Raw genomic sequence first — 18,488 nt, 5'->3', positions numbered from 1 at the left:
AGAGATCATATCTCTTAATTTTCCTGGATGACTAACTCCCGATTCCAAAGCCAAAGCTGTCATAGGAGGCACCGTGCCCAACTGTGATCAATCCCTGGGGATGTCAGGGCGAGCCGGTTTGACCAGGGCAGGTCTTTTACGCAATTCACTAGGCAGAGGTGCTTAAAAGGTTAAACTGTACTGAGCAAGGTCCCTCCCCCACCCTGGGGAAGTTTCTAGGCTGGGCCAAAACTCAGTGCCAGCAGGGCCTGAGGCCAGGACTAGTCCCTGGGTCCTAGCCACAGACAGGCCTAGAAAAGGGGAGAAAGGTCACAGAACATGCTGGCAACTGTTTAAGTGTGTCCTTTTCACCACCTCCCCACCTCCACCTTCCACCTTTTCCCAATTCCTACTTTTCTCTTCTCTTTTTAGGAAACATCTTTACCCAGCAGCCAAGTTACTATAATGACCTGGATGAAACTATGCCCACCATCCTTCAGGTACCAGCTTTCGCCCTGCCCAAGGGAGGGTGAGTTTGGAGGCAGACCCCTTCCACGTGATGGTGTTCCTTGACTTCTGGAAGATCTGGGGGACATATTTATTCCCCACCTGCCTCTCTAGGGCCATCTCCCTAGACCATGCCCCTTCACATTTACCCTTTCCTCCTCTTGAACAAGACTGACATCTAAGGGCTCCTTGGCGCTCACACAGAAAGAGTTTGGCTTGTGTTTTGTGTCACTTGCCAACAGCCATATGCCTCTGAAGATATTCCTCTAAGAGACCTGTGTTTCTCAAATAAGAGCTTTAAAGTTTTACAAAAGCATTTTGCGAAATAATGTTCATTGTAGAAAGTTTGGAAAATATTCAAAAACAGAAAGAGGAATATTACGCTTCCCCCTTAATCCCACCTTCAAGAGATATCCACTGTTCACAATGACTTTTTGGAATAGTTACATGCTGGCCTAAAGATAGCCCTCCCCCCGATACTTCCATATTTTATAGTGGGCTCTGTTTGCCCCCACTGTTCATTTGTCTTTTATTTCAATATAGTTCTCATAAATAACCATCTATAGAGGTTCCAAAAATCTGTTATATATTGCTAAAGGTATGTCTTAAATGTTCATTATCAGACACTTGGTCAGCCCATCCAGTCAGAAAATGCCTACTGGACGCTGGGAGATTTACATGTTGTCTTTTCAGCTCTTTCTGCAATCCTGTAAGAAGGATGCTCCCATAATCCTCATCTTACACAGTTTACTCTGACCCCACTCTCTGAGAAGGTCATTATCTCACCTGGTATCCCAGGGACATAGGTACCAGTTCTGAAGACTCTAAGACAGTTTCCGTGTTACCCAGTCCTGGCTGCAGGAGGGGGGCACAGCCTGGTTTATTAGAGTATGAGAGAGTCCTTTTTGCCTTTCACAGGTCTTCAGCAATATCCTCCAGCACTGTGGTTTGCAAGGGGACGGGGCCAGCACCACACCCCAGAAGCTCGAGGAGAGGGGTCGGTTGACCCCCAGTGACATGCCTCTCCTGGTGAGATTGCCCTTCAGCCCAGCCTCTTGCAGCTCCTTTCCCCAGCTCAGTGAGTGGCTGTGTATTCCCATCACTCAGGCTTAGAACACCTTCAGCAGGTTTGCAATTCTCTCTGGGAGCTTCAGTGATGGAGTAGCAGGAAGAACAGGGAACTAGAATTCAGAGGACAAGGGTCTAGTCCTTACTTAGTTCGCTCAGCAGGCCATTTGTGCATTATTCACTGAGCTCGTCGTTCCTTTAGTAGAGTTATATCGAGGAGCCACAGCACATGGCAGGCCCTATGCTAGGCCTTCAGGGTAAAGCAGTAAGGAAAAGCAGACATGGCACCTGCTCTCATGGAACTTAGAGTCTATGGGGACGACAGACAGAAGGCAGACATTTAAGGAGCCTGGACATGTGTCAGGTGCTGCACTAAGCACTGGAGGTAGAGCAGGAATGAGGCAGCCATGTGCTGCGCCCCTGGAGCTTGCACTCTCATCTCGGCAGGGCACATGCCAGGTGCTGCGAGAGCAAATCCTTTTACCCCTCTGAACCTCGGTTTCCTCATCCATAAAATGGAGATGCTAACACTTGCCCAGCCTACTTTTCAGAGGTGTCAAGAGAATCAGGAAAGTGTGTGGGGCCAGGCCCGGTGGCTCACGCCTGTAATCCTAGCACTCTGGGAGGCCGAGGCGGGCGGATTGCTCGAGGTCAGGAGTTCAAAACCAGCCTGAGCAAGAGCGAGACCCTGTCTCTAGTATAAATAGAAAGAAATTAATTGGCCAACTAGAAAAATAGAAAAAATAGAAAAAATTAGCCGGGCATGGTGGCACATGCCTGTAGTGCCAACTACTCAGGAGGCTGAGGCAGGATTGCTTGAGCCCAGGAGTTTGAGGTTGCTGTGAGCTAGGCTGACGCCACGGCACTCACTCTAGCCTGGGCAACAAAGCGAGACTCTGTCTCAAAAAAAATAAAATAAAGGAAAGTGTGTGGGAAAGCACTCTATGTTCTCTATATCTTCTTCAAAATGGGAGAAAAGTGTGGGCTTGGTATTCTTATCCTCACTGGGATGTTCCTTTCCTGCACAGGACCAGAGATGTCTTCAGATTTGGGGCTTGGTTCCCCTTCATCTTAGAAGAGAAACTCCTATTATCTTAGAACTATAAGTAACTCTAGAGAGGTTGGGTGGAAGGCCATGGAGCTACAGTAGCAGGACCTGAGGCTTAGAGAGGTTAGGTGACTTGCTCAGATTTTGCTCATGGACACAGTGCTGGGCTTTGCTCAGGATCTTGAGTGTTCTCTTTCTCCTGTGCCACATCCTGCCTGTTGGAGACCCCAACTTTATCAACTTTGTCTCAGACCCACTGCAGATCTGTATACAGGGGCAGAGAAGAACAATGCATTGTTTTCTTTTGGCAACAGGACTTAAAGGACGTTGTTCTCTACCTTTGTGATACCTGCACTACACTTTGGGCCTTTCTGGATATCTTTCCTCTGGCTTGCCAGACCTTCCAGAAGCACGACTTTTGTTACAGGTACGGCAGTAGTTCTGGCTGTTGAAGTAAAGATTCTGGTTTACATACTCATTTAAGAAATGCTTACTGGGTACTTAGCGTATGTCAGTCCTTCCTCCAGCCCGGGGCCACAGCAGTGAAGAAAACAGATAAGGCGCCTGCTAGTGTAGAGCCAGCCTTTTAGAAGCACTCCCATTTTTGGCTAAGAACAGGACAGGAGGGGAAAAAAACAACAACACAACCAAGAAAAGGGTAGTTTCAGTTCTGCTTCATTTTGTTTCAAAGCCCTTATTGTGGGCAGGCACAGGGAGTCAATAAGAAATGTCTAGAGGGGCAGTACCTGGGGAATAAATAAATGAATGAATGAATGAAAAAAAAAGAAACAAATGGTCTTAGGATTTCAGCATCTAGTCCAGGGTAGAACACATTCAAGGAAACAATAAGAGTGAGGCCAGACATATAGTAATAACATTCATTGGCTGCCGGGCAGGTAGGAGGTGGGAGGAGGAGGGAGGAGGTGTCTATATTCAACCTAATGCTTACAGTGCACACAGTCTTGGGGATGGACATGCTTAAAGCTCTGACTCGGGTGGGGCAAAGGCAATATACATAACCTAACATTCGTACCCCTGTAATATGCCAAAATAAAAAAAAAATAAAAAGAGTGGGGCCAGAAGTGACCCTTAAGAGAGGTCTTGAAGGCCAGCAGTGTGGTTCATACCTGTAATCTCAGCACTTTAGGAAGCTGAGGCAGGAGGATTGCTTGAGCCCAGGAGTTTGAAACCTGCTTAGACAACATAGCAAGACCCCATATCTACAAAAAATTTTAAAAATAAGCTAGGCATTGTGATACACACCTGTAGTCCCAGCTACATGAAGGCTGAGGCAGGAGGATTGCTTGAGCCCAGGAGTTCAAGGCTACAGTGAGCTATGATCACATCACTGCCCTCCAGCCTAGGCGCCAGAGAGAGACCCTTTCTCTTAAAAAATAAATAAATAAACAGGTCTTAAAGAATGAACAGAAATCTTCCAGACAAAGAAAAGTTGCATCTGTCTGTCTTTCAGTCCACAAAAAAAAAAAAAGAAAGAAAAGTTGCAGTGCCAAGAAGGGCATTCTAGGTAGGTGAAGTGAAGATGCAAAGGCTCAGAGTGTGTTCTGGGGAGAGCCAGGGAACAGGGTGGGCCAGGATGCAGGTGGCGGGGACACCAGGACAGCAGGAAAACGAGCCAGTAACAAGAGCTGACTTTGGGTAAGTCAGGAGAAGTCAGACTTCGAGGAGCCTTGTATGTGCTGGCAGGGCCTTTATTCTGTAGGCAGCAGGGAGGCTTTTATCCAGTGGACTCAGAAAGATCCTGCTGGGATGAAGGCAGACATGGAGGAGAATATGGGACACAGAGGGAGACAGCACTTTGCCATCTTATCACCATGAGCATCTGTTCCTTGGGGTGTGCCGGCATGGGTGTTCCCAGGGCATGGTGAAGGGGCTGGCAACCTGCATGTTGCCTGGCAACACGGGCTTGGGCCAGTTCTTAGTGGTGTCTGATTGTCACTCTTGCCAGGCGTCTCTCTCTCCCATTCGCAGCAGTTTCTGGGAGCTGCCCAACCCCATCCATCCAGCCATCTATCCATTCTGTCACTTACTTTGCCATTCAACAAAACATTCATCTAGCGCTTACATGTGCCAGAGATGGCAGCTGGTGCCATGTCCCCTCCCTGGTCTCCTCGGTTTATGACAGTCAGACATTAGGATTCATCAGCCTTCCAGAGAGTGTTAGAATAAAGTGCTGATGAACATCTTCCCTGGACTACAGGTAGCTGCCCACTCTTTTTAAAAAAGTATCTTTTCTCATGATAAAAGTGGCACATGCTTGTTGGAAATTTGGAAAATACAGAAAACTAGGAAATGCACTGAGAGATCACACTAGTTTTAGAATTTTGTACTCTGCTCATTTTCACGTATCATAGGCATTTTTCCATTTTGTTAAAGCATCTCCCCAAATGTGGCACAAACTGCTTTTGCAAGGGTCTTTGGAGAGGGAAAGGGGCATAAGTTTTGGAAGAGCTGACTTTCCTGCAAGGAATGACAGGCAGGGGTGAGACTGGAGAAAGGGATTCACGTTTGACTAAAAGTGACACTGCCTTTGACCCACAAACAACCTGGAGCTGGCCCAGCCTATTCAAACTGTGCTGGAGGCGGAGTGGAGAACACACCCTCTGAGCAAATGCAGCCGCCTCCTTTCCCGAGAACTCTCCCAAAGGGGTTCCAATGGTCCAAACAGCTCTGTTGCTGATTGTTCTCGTAACAACCTTCTTCCTCCTTTCTCTCACGTCTCCCTAAGAATATCTGAGTGTATCTCTTTTTGTCCTTTAATTTTATGAATGTATAATACATTCACACAGTTCAAAACTCAAAAAGTATAAAATATACAGTGGAAAGTCTCCCTTTTCCAGTTCTGTTCCTCATACATAACCATGGTCATTAGTTCTTTTGTGGAATTTTCCAGAGAAAGATATATACATACATACACACATACATACATATATATGCAAATATACACATTATCTATCTGCCCTCTTTAAAGCACCCTCCATCTTTGGTATGGCTGAGTATGGGGAACCAGATGCCATAGATGGTCCTTTAGGTTTTTTTCAGTTTTTTGCTATTAAAAAAAAAAATACTACAAAGACTAACTTTGCACACACGTTATTTTGTACTTTTGCAAGTGTATCTGAGGAATAATTCCTAGAAGTAAAATTATAGGGACAGATGGTATGTGCATTTTTAATTTTCATAGATCTTGCCAAGTCACCCTCCATAGGGGTTGTTCCAGTTTACCCTCCCACCAGCAATGTATCCTGGCAACAACTGAACCTGTTTGGGCCAAACTGCCCTCTCTGTCTTCTTCTAGTGCCATGCTGTGGGCCTAGTGGGGCCTCCCTCTTTTGGCCTAGTTACCTTCTGCTACAGTAGGATAGATATTGCCAGAAACCAGCTAATGGATGGATAATTATTTATAGAGCACCAGCTACAAAGTGAGCACTGTCCTAGGCGCTTAAGCTGCAGTTCTGGCTTTGGGAAGTGTAAGGTGTTTGAGGGGAGAATGACGCTACACCATAGAGGCCGCTGCATTTTCAGTCATCAGGGCAACATATTTCAGGTGCAGTGCCTGTAGTTCTGGGAAGGAGGAGAGCAAGCAGAATCAGGAAGTGCACAGGGAGGAGGTAGCCCTGGAGTGCTGCATGGAGAAGGAGGAGGAGAAAGATGAGGAGAGCCATGGCGGGGTTAGCCTAAGTGGAAGCCAGAGGGCTGTGGGAATGCAGATCTTTGGGAGGATGGTGAGGGACTGTATGGCTGGGATGGAGAGTTAGAATTTGAGTTGGGAAGGGGGTACATGTGAAGTCACTGAAGTGAGACTTAAGGTTGGCTACACTGTGCCAGGTATAGATGTACCAGAGAGAAAGATTATGGTTTGCTGTCGTAGGAGGTAGGGAGCTGCTAGCAGTTGTTTTCTTGTTGTTGTTGTTGTTGTTTTTTAATTTATTTATTTGAAAATGATCTTTATATATATATATATATATATATATATATATATATATATATATATAATTTTAAATTTCATCAACATTATAAGCTGGGTACCTATAATCCCAGCTCCTTGAGAGGCCGAGGTGGGAGTATCACTTGAGCCCAGGAGTTGGAGATCAGTCTGGGCAATGTAGCCAGACCTCATCTCCAAAAAATAAATAAATTGATTAAAAAGTTATAGAAACAATGCTAACTGGCTTAACTCATAAACCAATGTGAAGAAAGAACATTTAGCCTATTTTGAACAAATACAAATATTGTGTTGACATTTTCACATTAAAACAATTTTTAAAGATTTTAAATCTTGCCAAACTGTCTTTGTTGCCGAAGCTAAAGCTTTTTCTATTACATAACTAATCTAAGAAATGTTATTTTAGGCCAGGCATGGTGGCTCACGCCTGTAATCCTAGCACTCTGGGAGGCTGAGGCGGGCAGATCGCTCGAGGTCAGGAGTTCAAAACCAGCCTGAGCGAGACTCTGTCTCTACCAAAAATAGAAAGAAATTAATTGACCAACTAAAAATATATATATTAAAAATTAGCTGGGCATGGTGGCGCATGCCTGTAGTCCCAGCTACTTGGGAGGCTGAGGCAGGAGAATCTCTTGAGCCCAGGAGATTGAGATTGCTAGGCTGATGCCATGGCACTCACTCTAGCCTGGGCAACAAAGAGAGATTCTGTCTCAAAAAAAAAAAAAAAAAAAGAAATGTTATTTTATATAAGTACATTTCAGTGCACATAAAACTGGCAGCTTTTGAGTAAGAAAAAGAGTAACCTTGTGTCTGTTTCTCAAACCTCAGCAAGTCCTGAGTGGCCATCTGGTTACTCTATTAGAAAGAGCCTATATGGGCCTTGATTTCCCATCCGAATGAGAGACACAGCTACAGGTCACTTCCCATGAGGCTGTTCCTGGGACCAGCCACAGTGGTCAATCTAGGGTGGCTTCGGGGAGAAGGCAGGGGAGCCGGCAGGGGAGCCCTTGGAGAAAATTGTGTGGAAACAGGAAATGAACCATCCCACTTGCTTGGGTTTGCTTTGACTAAGTGTGGCATTGCTGAGCTAATTCCGCGTTTTACCCACGTTTGCCTCCACAGGCTGGCTTCCTTTTATGAAGTGGCAATTCCCGAAATGGAATCTGCAATTAAGAAGAGGAGGCTTGAAGATAGCAAGTGAGGCAGAGACTAACCTAAGAATGTTGTTTTGGGAAAGAGAGGCTCAAGCACGGTTCCGCCTTCCCCAGAGTTCAGCATCCCCATCGCTAAGACAAGGGGGTAGGACCAGGGACTGTGCAGCTTCAGACTCGTGTGTCCCTACCTGGCTGCCTCCTGGTCTCTGCATTTTTTTTTTAATTGTTAAGATTTTTAAAAAATAGTGCTCTCTAAGGAATTATGTGAGGACCTAAGGAGAAAGATTGTGACAAGTAGAGAGTTACGTGTTACCAGACAGCACAAAGGAGATTTGTCTCAAAGTCCTGCTTGTACCTAGGCAGTTGAATCCATTAACCCTATTCCCCCGAAATACAACTGATAGGATGGCTGGGCCCTGCATGTAAGCCCTCCCCTCAGCTGTTGTTCCAAGCTCTTTGGTAACCAGCCTGCTAGTTCCTGACCCACTGTGTGAACTGAGAAGCGGCCCTGGATCCAGCTGGCCGCTCCAGGCCTGCAACCTTTTGCCAGCTGCTCTTACTACTGACCTTTGAGGGCTTCTCTGCCCTGGGGAGGCACCTGCAACTGCTAGGGAGGAGCTCCCTTGGTGCCTTTTTGCCTCCTAAATCTCTTTCTTTTTTCTCTCTGACCTTCAAAGGCTGCTAGGTGACCTATGGCAGAGGCTCTCCCATTCTAGGAAGAAGCTAATGGAGATTTTTCACATAATCCTGAACCAGATCTGCCTCCTCCCCATACTAGAAAGCAGGTAAACCTTCTAGAACTGCCTCCCGTTGGAAGAACCCCCTCCCCAAGCTCGGAGAGTTGTTGTCACTTCATCTTGGCCTCCTTCTTTGCTCTGGGGTTGGCTGAACAGATGGGAAACTGAGAAAAATGTCTCTTTGTGCTCACGGGCCGTAGCCTTGCAGAGGCATAGGGGGGCATGAGAGGGAGCTGTGATCATGTTGCATTACATGGGCTCATCTTCCCTGGTGTCCTGTTGCAGCTGTGACAATGTTCAGGGCTTCATCGAAGAGTTCCTGCAGATCTTCAGCTCTGTGCTGCAGGAGAAGAGGTGAGTACGGCTGAGCTGGGACCAACAATGGGACAGGCTCATGGTCCTCCCACCAGCCCCCACAAGGCCATTCATGATAGAGCCCCTGCCATAGGCTCACCCTGGCTCTAAGGTCCTGGCACTCCAAGGTTGGGGTAACAGACACATGGAGCGCCCTGCAGCAGGACAGCGTCCTGGTGGTCCTAACCCTGTCCTTCTCATCTGCTCTCCACCCCGCAGGTTCCTCCGGGACTACGATGCACTCTTCCCAGTGGCCGAAGACATCAGCTTGCTGCAGCAGGCCTCGTCAGTCTTGTATCCTACTACAGCCCACGGGGGTGGGGCCCGGCCTGACTAGATCACAGAGGCTGCTTGGGACCCAGAGGAGTGGAGAGGTTTCTGGAGCTGAGGCCAGCCAGCTGTCTGAAGATGCCCACCCAGACCCTACCCCCTCTTTCTAGAGGAGATGACTGCTGTGATGCTCAGGGCAGGGGAGGTGCAGTCCTGTTTTCTCTAGGTGTTTCTGGAGAGTCTGGGCCTGTGTGACCAAGATGGACTCAGCCCTGCCTTCATAGACCTCACTGCAGGAAGGGAGGCAGATGAGTTAACCAGCAGTTAGTGTCATATGGAAAGCATTCAGAGGGCAGGAAACCAGAGGAGGTGCCTCACACAACAGAGCTCTGCCTAGGGGTATCAGGAGGAAGTGATGTCCATCCTGAGAATAGCAGGAGGACTAGGAGAAGGCCAAGCCAAGCGCTAACAGCAAGGACAAGAGCGTTCCCAGTGGATAGAAGAAGAAGTGAACAGGCTCCTCAGAGGAGCCCACAGATATAGTGGGTAGAGTATAGGGCGTGGCCATAGGGGAAAGGTCTCCTAAAAGGGGGTGTTGGGCCATGACAGGTGAGCTGAGGGCTGGTAACCTGCACAGCCCTGAGGTGACTGTCACTAAGAAGTTTGGGCTCTGTCCTGCAAGCACTGGGGAGCATGGAAGGCTGCGAAAACAGAGGTGACATGGGCAGTTCTATACTGTGGAAAAGCTCTGTGTGGCACAGGGAGGAGAAGGGACAGGCCTGGCCCCCCGTGAGGCCAGGGAGAGGCTGTTGCGGGCATCCAGGCATGGATGATGTGGGTTTGGACTATGAGTGAGGGAATCTAAGGCCACTCTCAGATTTCTGTCTTGACAGCACCCAGGGTGGCAGAGAGGGTGGGGCAGAAGGAGCAGGCCTGTGGGTCCCCAGACCCTGCAGAGTTCCCTCAGCTGGTGGGACCAGAGGCCCAGTGGCCGTGGCCGTGGCCGTCAGGCCCTTCTCCTGGTGGTCAGAATGGAAAAGGAGCTGCTGGTTTATCCAAACCCATGTCCCAGGACATTGCGATGGCATCTCTGGCCCTGTCTTTACTGCGATGGCATCTCTGGCCCTGTCTTTACTCAGCTGCTCTGGGCTGAGTGGCACATGCTGGGGTGTGGGCAGTGTGCTGTGGTCTGGCCCGTTTCCCCATACAGCCGAGGTGCCCCTAACACCCTCTGGGTGCAGGCCAGAAGGCCCCTGGCAGAAGCTGTGGGGTCAGATGCTGGGGAGGGACTGAGAAATTACAGTGCCCCAGAGCCGGGAAGGCAGCGAAGGCCGTGAGACCCAAGAGAGACCCCTTAACACGTCCTCACAGGGACGAGACACGGACTGCCTACATCCTCCAGGCAGTCGAGAGCGCGTGGGAAGGGGTGGACAGACGGAAAGCCTCGGACGCTAAAGACCCATCAGTGGCTGAGGAGCCCAATGGGAAACCTAATGGGGTCATGGTGACAGCGGAGCCAGTCAGTCAATCGTCATCATATCCGGAGAACTCAGAGGAAGAGGAGGTGTGTGTCTGGGACAGTGGTCTCCCCTGCTTCCTCAGCCCCTCCTGCCCTGTCTGAGAGGTTGAGGCAGCAGGAAATCTCTCTGCCTTGTTTTTAGGCTCAGAAAAAAGGTTTCTTTGAGAATTGACAGCCTGGAGCTACTGGCCAGCTCTGTGCTGCCTTTACAGGGTCCCAAGCTGAGGGCATGCTGGACTGGGTCTTTGCTGAAGCTATGGAAGCCTCAGTTTTCCCTCTATAAAATGGAGGCAAAGCTTTTCCCACGTGAATCCTTCCTGGACCTCTCCTCTATGCAGATAAAAGTGGAGCTCCTTTGATTGCGGCTAGGAATAGTGCCAGGACCCTCCTCTTGGCCTCCCTGGAAGCCCCTCCACGGGCCTGCAGGGCTCCACTGAGCAAATGTGGAAACCTCAGATCTAGTGCCTTCTCTCCAAGCTTTTCCAGAACTGGCCGAGTCTGCAGCTGTCTTCATCGGCCACTGAGCCCAGGATGCTTTGCTGCATGTTGGGAGACCGTGTGGTCCGGGGATTGAGACCACAGGGACTCAGGTCAGACAGCTCATGGGTGTAGCCTGGTCCTGCCAGTTGTCAACTGTGTGGCCTTAGGCACACCACTCACCCTGAGCCTTGGTCCCTCCTCTGGAAGGCGGGGGTAGGTGCAGCCCCCACCTGCGTGAGGTTGCTGGGATTCCCAGAGCTGCTGCCTGGAACACTCTGAGCTTGGCTGGCTCTTCCTACTCCATTAACAAATGCTGATCTGAGTCATGGAGGGTTTTATTGCTGTGATTTGTAAGTTTCCTTAAATTAAAAGGCTAACCAAATTAAGCCACATTGAGCAATATATAAAATGAATCTCCCTTACTGGAAAGAATATAATTATAAGTGAACATCTCCACACAGTCCAGGTCTCATGGATGCTGTTCAACTCAGCATCAGTCCGTTGTTAGAGTTGGCAAAGTTCTTTTATTTTCTTTTTTTTAAACAAACGAACTTTGCAAGGAAAGAAAAGTTCTTGATTCGTAGAAAGCGCAGCCATTTATGGAGTGCCCAGTCTGGGCCAGGTCCTGTGCTCGCTACTTTATGTACAGCTTTTCTTTGAATCATTTGAAACAACCCTATGAGGTGGGTGATAGTGTGTCCATTTTGTAAGGAGGAAACTGAGGTTCAGAGAGGTGAAGGACCCTGCCCAAAGTCACACAGCCAGAAGCAGCTCAGCTGGTAAGTCATAGATTGCCCCCCCCCCTTTTTAACAGAGGAGGAAATGGAGGCTCAGAGAGACTTGAGTCATTTGGCTAAGATCACACAGGACTCAAACCAGGTCCCCTGACATCGAGTCCAGTGCCGTTTGGAGCCTGTTGCCCTATCACTTGCCTGGCTTAGCTGTCACCTCCTTCACTCTGGCTCTTGTGACAGTGCATGGGAGCAGCTGCTGCCCTGGGCACCGCCGTGTGTGGCGTGGAGCTGGACTCGCTCATCTCGCAAGTGAAAGACCTGCTGCCAGACCTGGGCGAGGGCTTCATCCTGGCCTGCCTGGAGCACTACCACTACGACCCGGAGCAGGTGATCAACAACATCCTGGAGGAGCGGCTGGCCCCACCCCTCAGCCAGCTGGACCACAGCCTAGACAGGTGGGGGAGAGAGGGGAGGAGGCTCCCAGTGCCCAGGCTGCCTTGGGGTGGGGACCCTTCCTCTGCCTCCCTCTCTGCCTTCCCTCGTGGCCCGGGGGACTCAACTTACTCTCTCTTTCCCACAGTGGTGTTTCCCAGCCATTTAAACTGATGCCCTCTTTGGGGAAACATATTAATAAAAGCCTTAGGTCCTCCAGCAGGGTCTCACCTGCCTGGTGCAGAGCAGGGAGCATGCACAACTGGGCATCCCTGCTACCCTTTGTGGGAAGACGGATTAGAGACACAGGCTAAGACAAAGGGTTGCTGAGCCCTTCAGAGCTCCTGAGTTCCTGACCTGCCCCTGTCATTACCACCTTCCCAGGAGATTCCTGAGAGAGGATAACCAAAGTTTCTCACTTCACACCTGCCCTTTCTGAGTTTGGCCCACTGCTGCCCCGAAGTCCCCATAGGACAGCAGGAACCAGTGCATAGCTGGGTGATTTGTCCATGAACGAATGATGTTTACCAAATGAATGAGTGAGATTAGCTCTGTGCCTTTGGATAAGCTCCTCAGCCTCATTGTGCCCCATTTCACAGATGAAGGCACTGAGGCACAATGGAGTTGAATGATCTATGAATGCCTGTCCCTTAAGGCTTTTGTGAGCATTAAATGAGGGGTAGAGCCTTTAAGAAATAGAGAGGAAACCTGTATGAATGGCACTCAGAATGAAGGGGAGCTTCGTTTCAGGTGTGGCTGCATACCCTGGCAGGGACTGGCTGGGGAAGGACCTTGTCTCCCCATTAAAAGTTTTTTAGGCTGTCTTAGGTACGCTGTTGAAGGGGAGTGGAAAATCTGATGGATACAACGTGGCAGGGAGAAGTGGGGTGCAGGTGGGCATCAGCTGGCATGGCCCCCTCAAGTTGATCTCAGTGTCCCTGCTTCCACCCAGACAGGTGAAACCAGACCCAACGCCCCTGCTCACATCTCGTCACAACGTCTTCCAGAACGACGAGTTTGACGTGTTCAGCAGGGACTCAGTGGACCTGAGCCGGGTGCACAAGGGCAGGAGGTGAGTGCAGCGGGCCGCAGGGTTCCAGGTACCCCAACCCTGGAAGTGCACAGAGAAAGTGAGAGTAAGCAAGGACTCCATGTTTACAGAACTGGCCACAGAGCTTCAGCCCTGGACCTGTGCGCTCCAGCAGGTGGGAGCAGCTTCTTTCATGATGATGTTTCAGGCCCCGACTCCGTGCAGGGAGGTTGATAAATCCTCCTTGTCGATAGCAAAGTGCCAGAAGAGCCAAAACTATCCCCCTCTTCCCTTCTTTTTACATCTTTCCATGTGTTAACCATCAGATCTCTGGGTGGTAGAGTTGGGCAGTGCTTCCCAGAAGCTACTCTTTGACCTGATTTTCCCCAGGCTGGTACAAAATGAGAAAATTAAAGCCTTGCACTGAAAGAGCTTTTCAGAAGGTGACCGTATTCCATTTTAAGGCCTTTCTATTTATTTTTAGTTTATGTCCTTTCTACTTTTTTGGCATTGAAAAGTCCATTTGTGATTTATTTATTCATTCCACAAATATTTGTCTGGTTCTTACAGCATTCTAGGGCCTGGATTAATTAGGTTCTGGGGATGTAGTGGAGAGTGAAACAGACACGGCTCCTGCCCACGTGGAGTTTGCATTAATCAGCTCATCAAACAAGCAATGTCAAATTGCAGATATAGCAAGTACTACAAGGTGGAGGTGCACAGACTTCCGAGCCTCTGGGAGGAGCTTCACCCCAGGCAGGAAGGCTCCTCTGAGAAAATGATGTGGGACCAGGAGCTGAAGGGTGAGGAGGGGTCATTTCTGCAAAGGGGAGAAGGAAAAGCTTTCTAAGCAGAGTGAACAAGAGGGGCAGTGGCTCTGAGGCCATAGTGAGCCTGGCAGGGGTCCCATGAGCTGACATAGCTTATGTTTTGAAAAGATCACCCGGCTTTGGAATGTTGACCCATCGGAGGACCAAGAGTCAGAGGTGATGGTAGAGAGTATGACATCCAAGTAGAAAACTGCAAAATAAGATGTTGGCAACACCATGCTAGTCACCCAAAGTTCTGCAATGGTGTTGGTTTGTGGAATCCAGAAGTCAGGGGACCTCTGAGAAAGTACAGCTTGCCCTTTCCCCTGCCACATAGATAGGAGTGGTGAGGTTCACAGAGCGAGGAGACCAGCCTCATTCTTGTGGTAGGAGTCCTGGTGGCAGAAGTGCCAGCTGCTGCCTCAGTTAGGGCCCCATGCTGTTCCCCCTCCCTAGGGCTGTCCAGAGCTGGAAGCTTGTCTGGCCAAGGGCTTCGGGAATGGGCGCAGGGCGGCTATGAAGCCATCTGGCTGGCTGGACAGGAAGCACTTGCAAACTGCTTAGTCATACACATTGCGACATCTCCAGATCCCAAGCCAGAGTTGTGATCCTGCATTGGTGGCCACTATTCCAAGCCAGCGTGACTCCCTGCAGCTCCAGCTGTGGGAAAGGGGCAGACAAGGAGTAGAAGGCTGACCCCCTGTTCCAATGCAGGAGCCTGATTGGTAGGTCCCCCACATAGCTTAGGCAACTCTGGACATGGCCTTTTCCCTTGACCTTGATCTATGGGTTTTCCCAGGGCCCATGGTATTGTAAGGTCCTGTCTCACCCTGCCAGGGTCATAGGTCATCTACAAGCTTTGCCAAAGGGTCAGCAGAGAGGTTGGCACTGAGGTGACCAGGTTTCTGGAGGGCTGTGTCCCTGCTCTGAGGCCCTCCGGGCTGCCAGACAGACAGACTTACTGTGCTAAGTAGCTCAGGGGCTGAGGATTGCAAAGAGGCAAAGCCTCCATTCATGTGTTCATTATTTATTTATTCATTCAGCAAATATTTATTAAGCAATTTACTAGAGCCAGATCCTACGCTAGACACCAGGGAAACAAGGTGAGCCAGGTGCCCAGGCCTTGCCCTCAAATGGCATAGAGACCGTGGGAAAGAGACCATTAAACAAGTAATGACAGAGTGGGAAGGTGCAGGGGTGCAGGGACACCTGTCCTAATGTAGGCAGGGTGGAGAGGCTCAGAGCCCTGCCCTCGGGGAGCATATGAGAAATCAAGTAGTGCAAGGCAGATATACCTGAGTTAACGTGTGTGTGTGTGTGTGTGTGTGTGTGTGTGTGTGTGTGTGTGTGTGTGTGTGTTGTTGAATCAGATAGGGTACATTCAGTGACTTAAGTAGTAAGAAGATCTATCCCCTTGAGTGACAAGGAGCTATAAGGTAGGGCAGTCTAGGCTTAATTAACCTGTGGTACAGCAATGTCATCCAGGATGCATCTTTTCTGTCTCTTGGGCCCTCACCTGGTGGTCACAACTGAAACAATGGCTTCCAGAAACAATAGTGCAGCTGAAAGTCCAGATGAGGTCTTCCCGTGTCTCTCCTAGAAAGTAGGAAACATTTCCCAGAAGTTTCCAGATTCCCTTACATCTCATCAGGAGAAGCACGTCACAGGGCCGAGGCCTGGAGCTGCGGTGCGGAGTGGAGGGTGGGAACACCTGGGCAAGATGAGGCTCTGTGGAGCGCGTGGGTGAGGCGGAGCGCGGCTGTCGGGCAGACACCAGGCATGTGTGCTGCCGGTGTAGCGTAGCCAGTGGGGGAGGCAGGATGTATAAGGTGGGGTCCCCTAACGCCTCTGACTGTTTCGTGGTGCCCCGGAAGATAACAAGTTATTCTCCCTCAAAAAAGTTTCTATCCCCCAAAATGTCTGCATTCTGTCTGCCTTTTGGGGAGTCATAGAGCACGTTGGCACGTTAAAGCCTCTCACAAGTCATGCAATAAAAGAAACAGGATTCATTCTGATGGGCCTAGCAGGTGCTGGGTCCACTTCTACACATGATATCATATTTCTCTCTCACATCAGCCCTGGGAAACAGGTGCTGGGAGAAGGAACTGAGACTCGGTGAGGATAAAGGACTTGCCTGTGGTCACATAACCCAGGAAGTGACAGAGCAGGCCTGAGTCAGGAGACCTGCGTTTGGCCCTGGCTCTGCGGTTGGAAGCTGTGTGATCTTGAGAAGGTTGCTCTACCTCTCTGGATCCACTGATCCTCACTTGGAAAAGGAAGGCTTTATTGCCTCTGCAGGCCCTTTAGAGGTTCAAAGGCAGGAATCACACCCCTGAGGACCAGTTTGAGTTGGGCCTCAAAGGACAGGCAGGGGAGATGAGGAAGGGCAAGGTGGCCAGGTTTCAGGGGAGCCTGCGTGTTCCCTGTGCTTGCTGCCATCTTGCAGGAAGCCGAGGAAGCTCTCTGCTCCAATGACAGTCTCTGAAGCCACTGTTGCCCGTATCTCCAAACTTGACTGAAGTTCTGGCCCTCTGACAGATCTTCTCCTGCCTGGAAAAGATTTTTCTTGATTTTTCTTTTCCTTCCTGGCTCCAAATGAGGTCATAGGGCCAGAGTCGCAACTCCCTGGACAGGCTGCCCAGGTGCCAGGCTTCACTGTCGCTACCTGCATCGTCTCCCAGGCAGACCACTAGGGTAGGCAGAGTTTGCCAGGCTTCTCTGTCTGGCCCTGCCAGTAAGCCACTTAATCAGAGGCCACACAGCATGTCTGACGGGTCGGACCAGGAGCCAAGGGTATGGAAGAAAGGATGGCAACACCTCTCATTTGTCTCAGTCCCCTGGTCCAGCACAGATCCTAGTCCCTCGTAGGCCCTTGGGAGATGTGTGTCAAATGCATGGCTGTGCTCCTGCCATGGCACCAACCACCTGGACTAGCTTGGCTCTCTTCCACTTCCTCTCCACCTCTTTCCTGACTTGGTGAAGAAAGCCAGATACAGGACCAAGGCCACAGTCACAGGCTGCCTTCCCTGGTGGATGTGAAAGATTCCTGTCAGCCAGGCGGGTTCCTCACGCCTATAATCCTAGCACTCTGGGAGGCCGAGGCAAGCAGATCACTCAAGGTCAGGAGTTCGAAACCAGCCTGAGCAAGAGCGAGACCCTGTCTCTACTATAAATAGAAAGAAATTAATTGGCCAACTAAAAATATATAGAGAAAAAATTAGCCAGGCATGGTGGCACATGCCTGTAGTCCCAGCTACTTAGGAGGCTGAGGCAGGATTACTTGAGCCCAGAAGTTTGAGGTTGCTGTGAGCTAGGCTGACGCCACGGCACTCTAGCCTGGGCAACAGAGACTGTGTCAAAAAAAAAACAAACAGATTCCTGTGGACTGAGATTTCTCCCTGGTCCAAATCAAATGCACCATCCTTTCTGCCACAGCCTGGGACTCCTGATCTGATCAAATATCCCCCAGCATGAAGACTCCATTGCCCCTTCCTCCAGGCCCCCAGCTGGAATGCATTTCTTTGTTTCCCGGGCAGCCGTGCCTCCATTCAACACATTTCATGGTAGCTGTCGTTTGCTTCCCATCACCTGTGTTGCAATTATGAATCCATGGGGGCAGATTCATATTTTACTTGTTTCTGAATCTCTCCCCAGCTCAGCCTTCCACCCTTCATGGCACATAGTAGGCCCTTAATGAGACGGTTGAAGGAAGGCAGTTCCTAGCCTGCCAGGCTGGAGGCTGCAGCCCCAACCTGCTCCAGGCTCCCAGGCAGGCAGCCCCACACACTCAGACAGACCCAGACAGACTCAGACGCCTGCTCCCTCCCTGCTCCAAAAGCCACTTGATAGAAGATTTTTATGGAAGCTATGTCCAGCTTTGTGTCTCTCTTTTTTTTTTTTTTTTTTTTGCCATACCCTTGATACATTCCAGAGACCCAATTTCACAGCTAAGCTGGATTTTCCTGCCTGGCGTCTCATATTGATTTTCCCCTGCAGGTCTAGAAGCTGCATTCCACAGGCCTGTATATGTGTCTGACAAGCCAGGCTGTTTTTTTTTTCACAGGTTTACAAAGCCGTAAGTCAAGAGGCCTGAGTCCCTGACCAGGCTGTGCTGCAGCTCACTGTGACCCCAAGCACGTCCCTTCCCCCTGACTTCACCGTACTCACGTTTCCTCCCCTGTGGTGTGACAGGAGTTGGACTTTCAGACTTTTTTTGTTCCAGTGAAATCTTACATGGAAGCTTAAACCATGGAACAGAGAGAAGACTACCATGGTGAAGCAGGGGTGAGAGGAAGAGGCCAGGTCCCCTCCACGCCTCACACTCCAGAGGTATCCCTTGGCCTCCCTTGAGCTCAGTAGGAAAGCCACATGTAGTCTTATTCTTTCTTAAATTTTTGTTTATT

At 49.8% G+C, this 18,488-nt stretch overlaps 1 protein-coding gene across 2 annotated transcripts in view; it reads left to right on the top strand.

Annotated features, from left to right (window-relative positions):
• Positions 1–18,488, top strand: part of ASCC2 (activating signal cointegrator 1 complex subunit 2) — a 41,609-nt gene that overhangs the window by 17,398 nt on the left and 5,723 nt on the right. For both annotated transcript variants that reach the window (XM_012763874.2, XM_012763875.2), the window contains exons 6-15: positions 412–479; positions 1,405–1,515; positions 2,917–3,029; positions 7,689–7,763; positions 8,398–8,505; positions 8,743–8,811; positions 9,031–9,105; positions 10,453–10,645; positions 12,055–12,269; positions 13,199–13,318. In XM_012763874.2, the coding sequence (XP_012619328.2) occupies positions 412–479; positions 1,405–1,515; positions 2,917–3,029; positions 7,689–7,763; positions 8,398–8,505; positions 8,743–8,811; positions 9,031–9,105; positions 10,453–10,645; positions 12,055–12,269; positions 13,199–13,318 (1,147 nt within the window). The remainder of the gene's footprint in view (positions 1–411; positions 480–1,404; positions 1,516–2,916; positions 3,030–7,688; positions 7,764–8,397; positions 8,506–8,742; positions 8,812–9,030; positions 9,106–10,452; positions 10,646–12,054; positions 12,270–13,198; positions 13,319–18,488) is intronic.

The sequence above is a fragment of the Microcebus murinus genome, chromosome 22, assembly GCF_040939455.1.
Source record: "Microcebus murinus isolate Inina chromosome 22, M.murinus_Inina_mat1.0, whole genome shotgun sequence".
In the NCBI taxonomy this organism is placed as follows: Eukaryota; Metazoa; Chordata; class Mammalia; order Primates; family Cheirogaleidae; genus Microcebus; species Microcebus murinus.
Note: the sequence above shows the minus strand (reverse complement) of the source record. Positions and strands in the feature narration are given on the sequence as shown.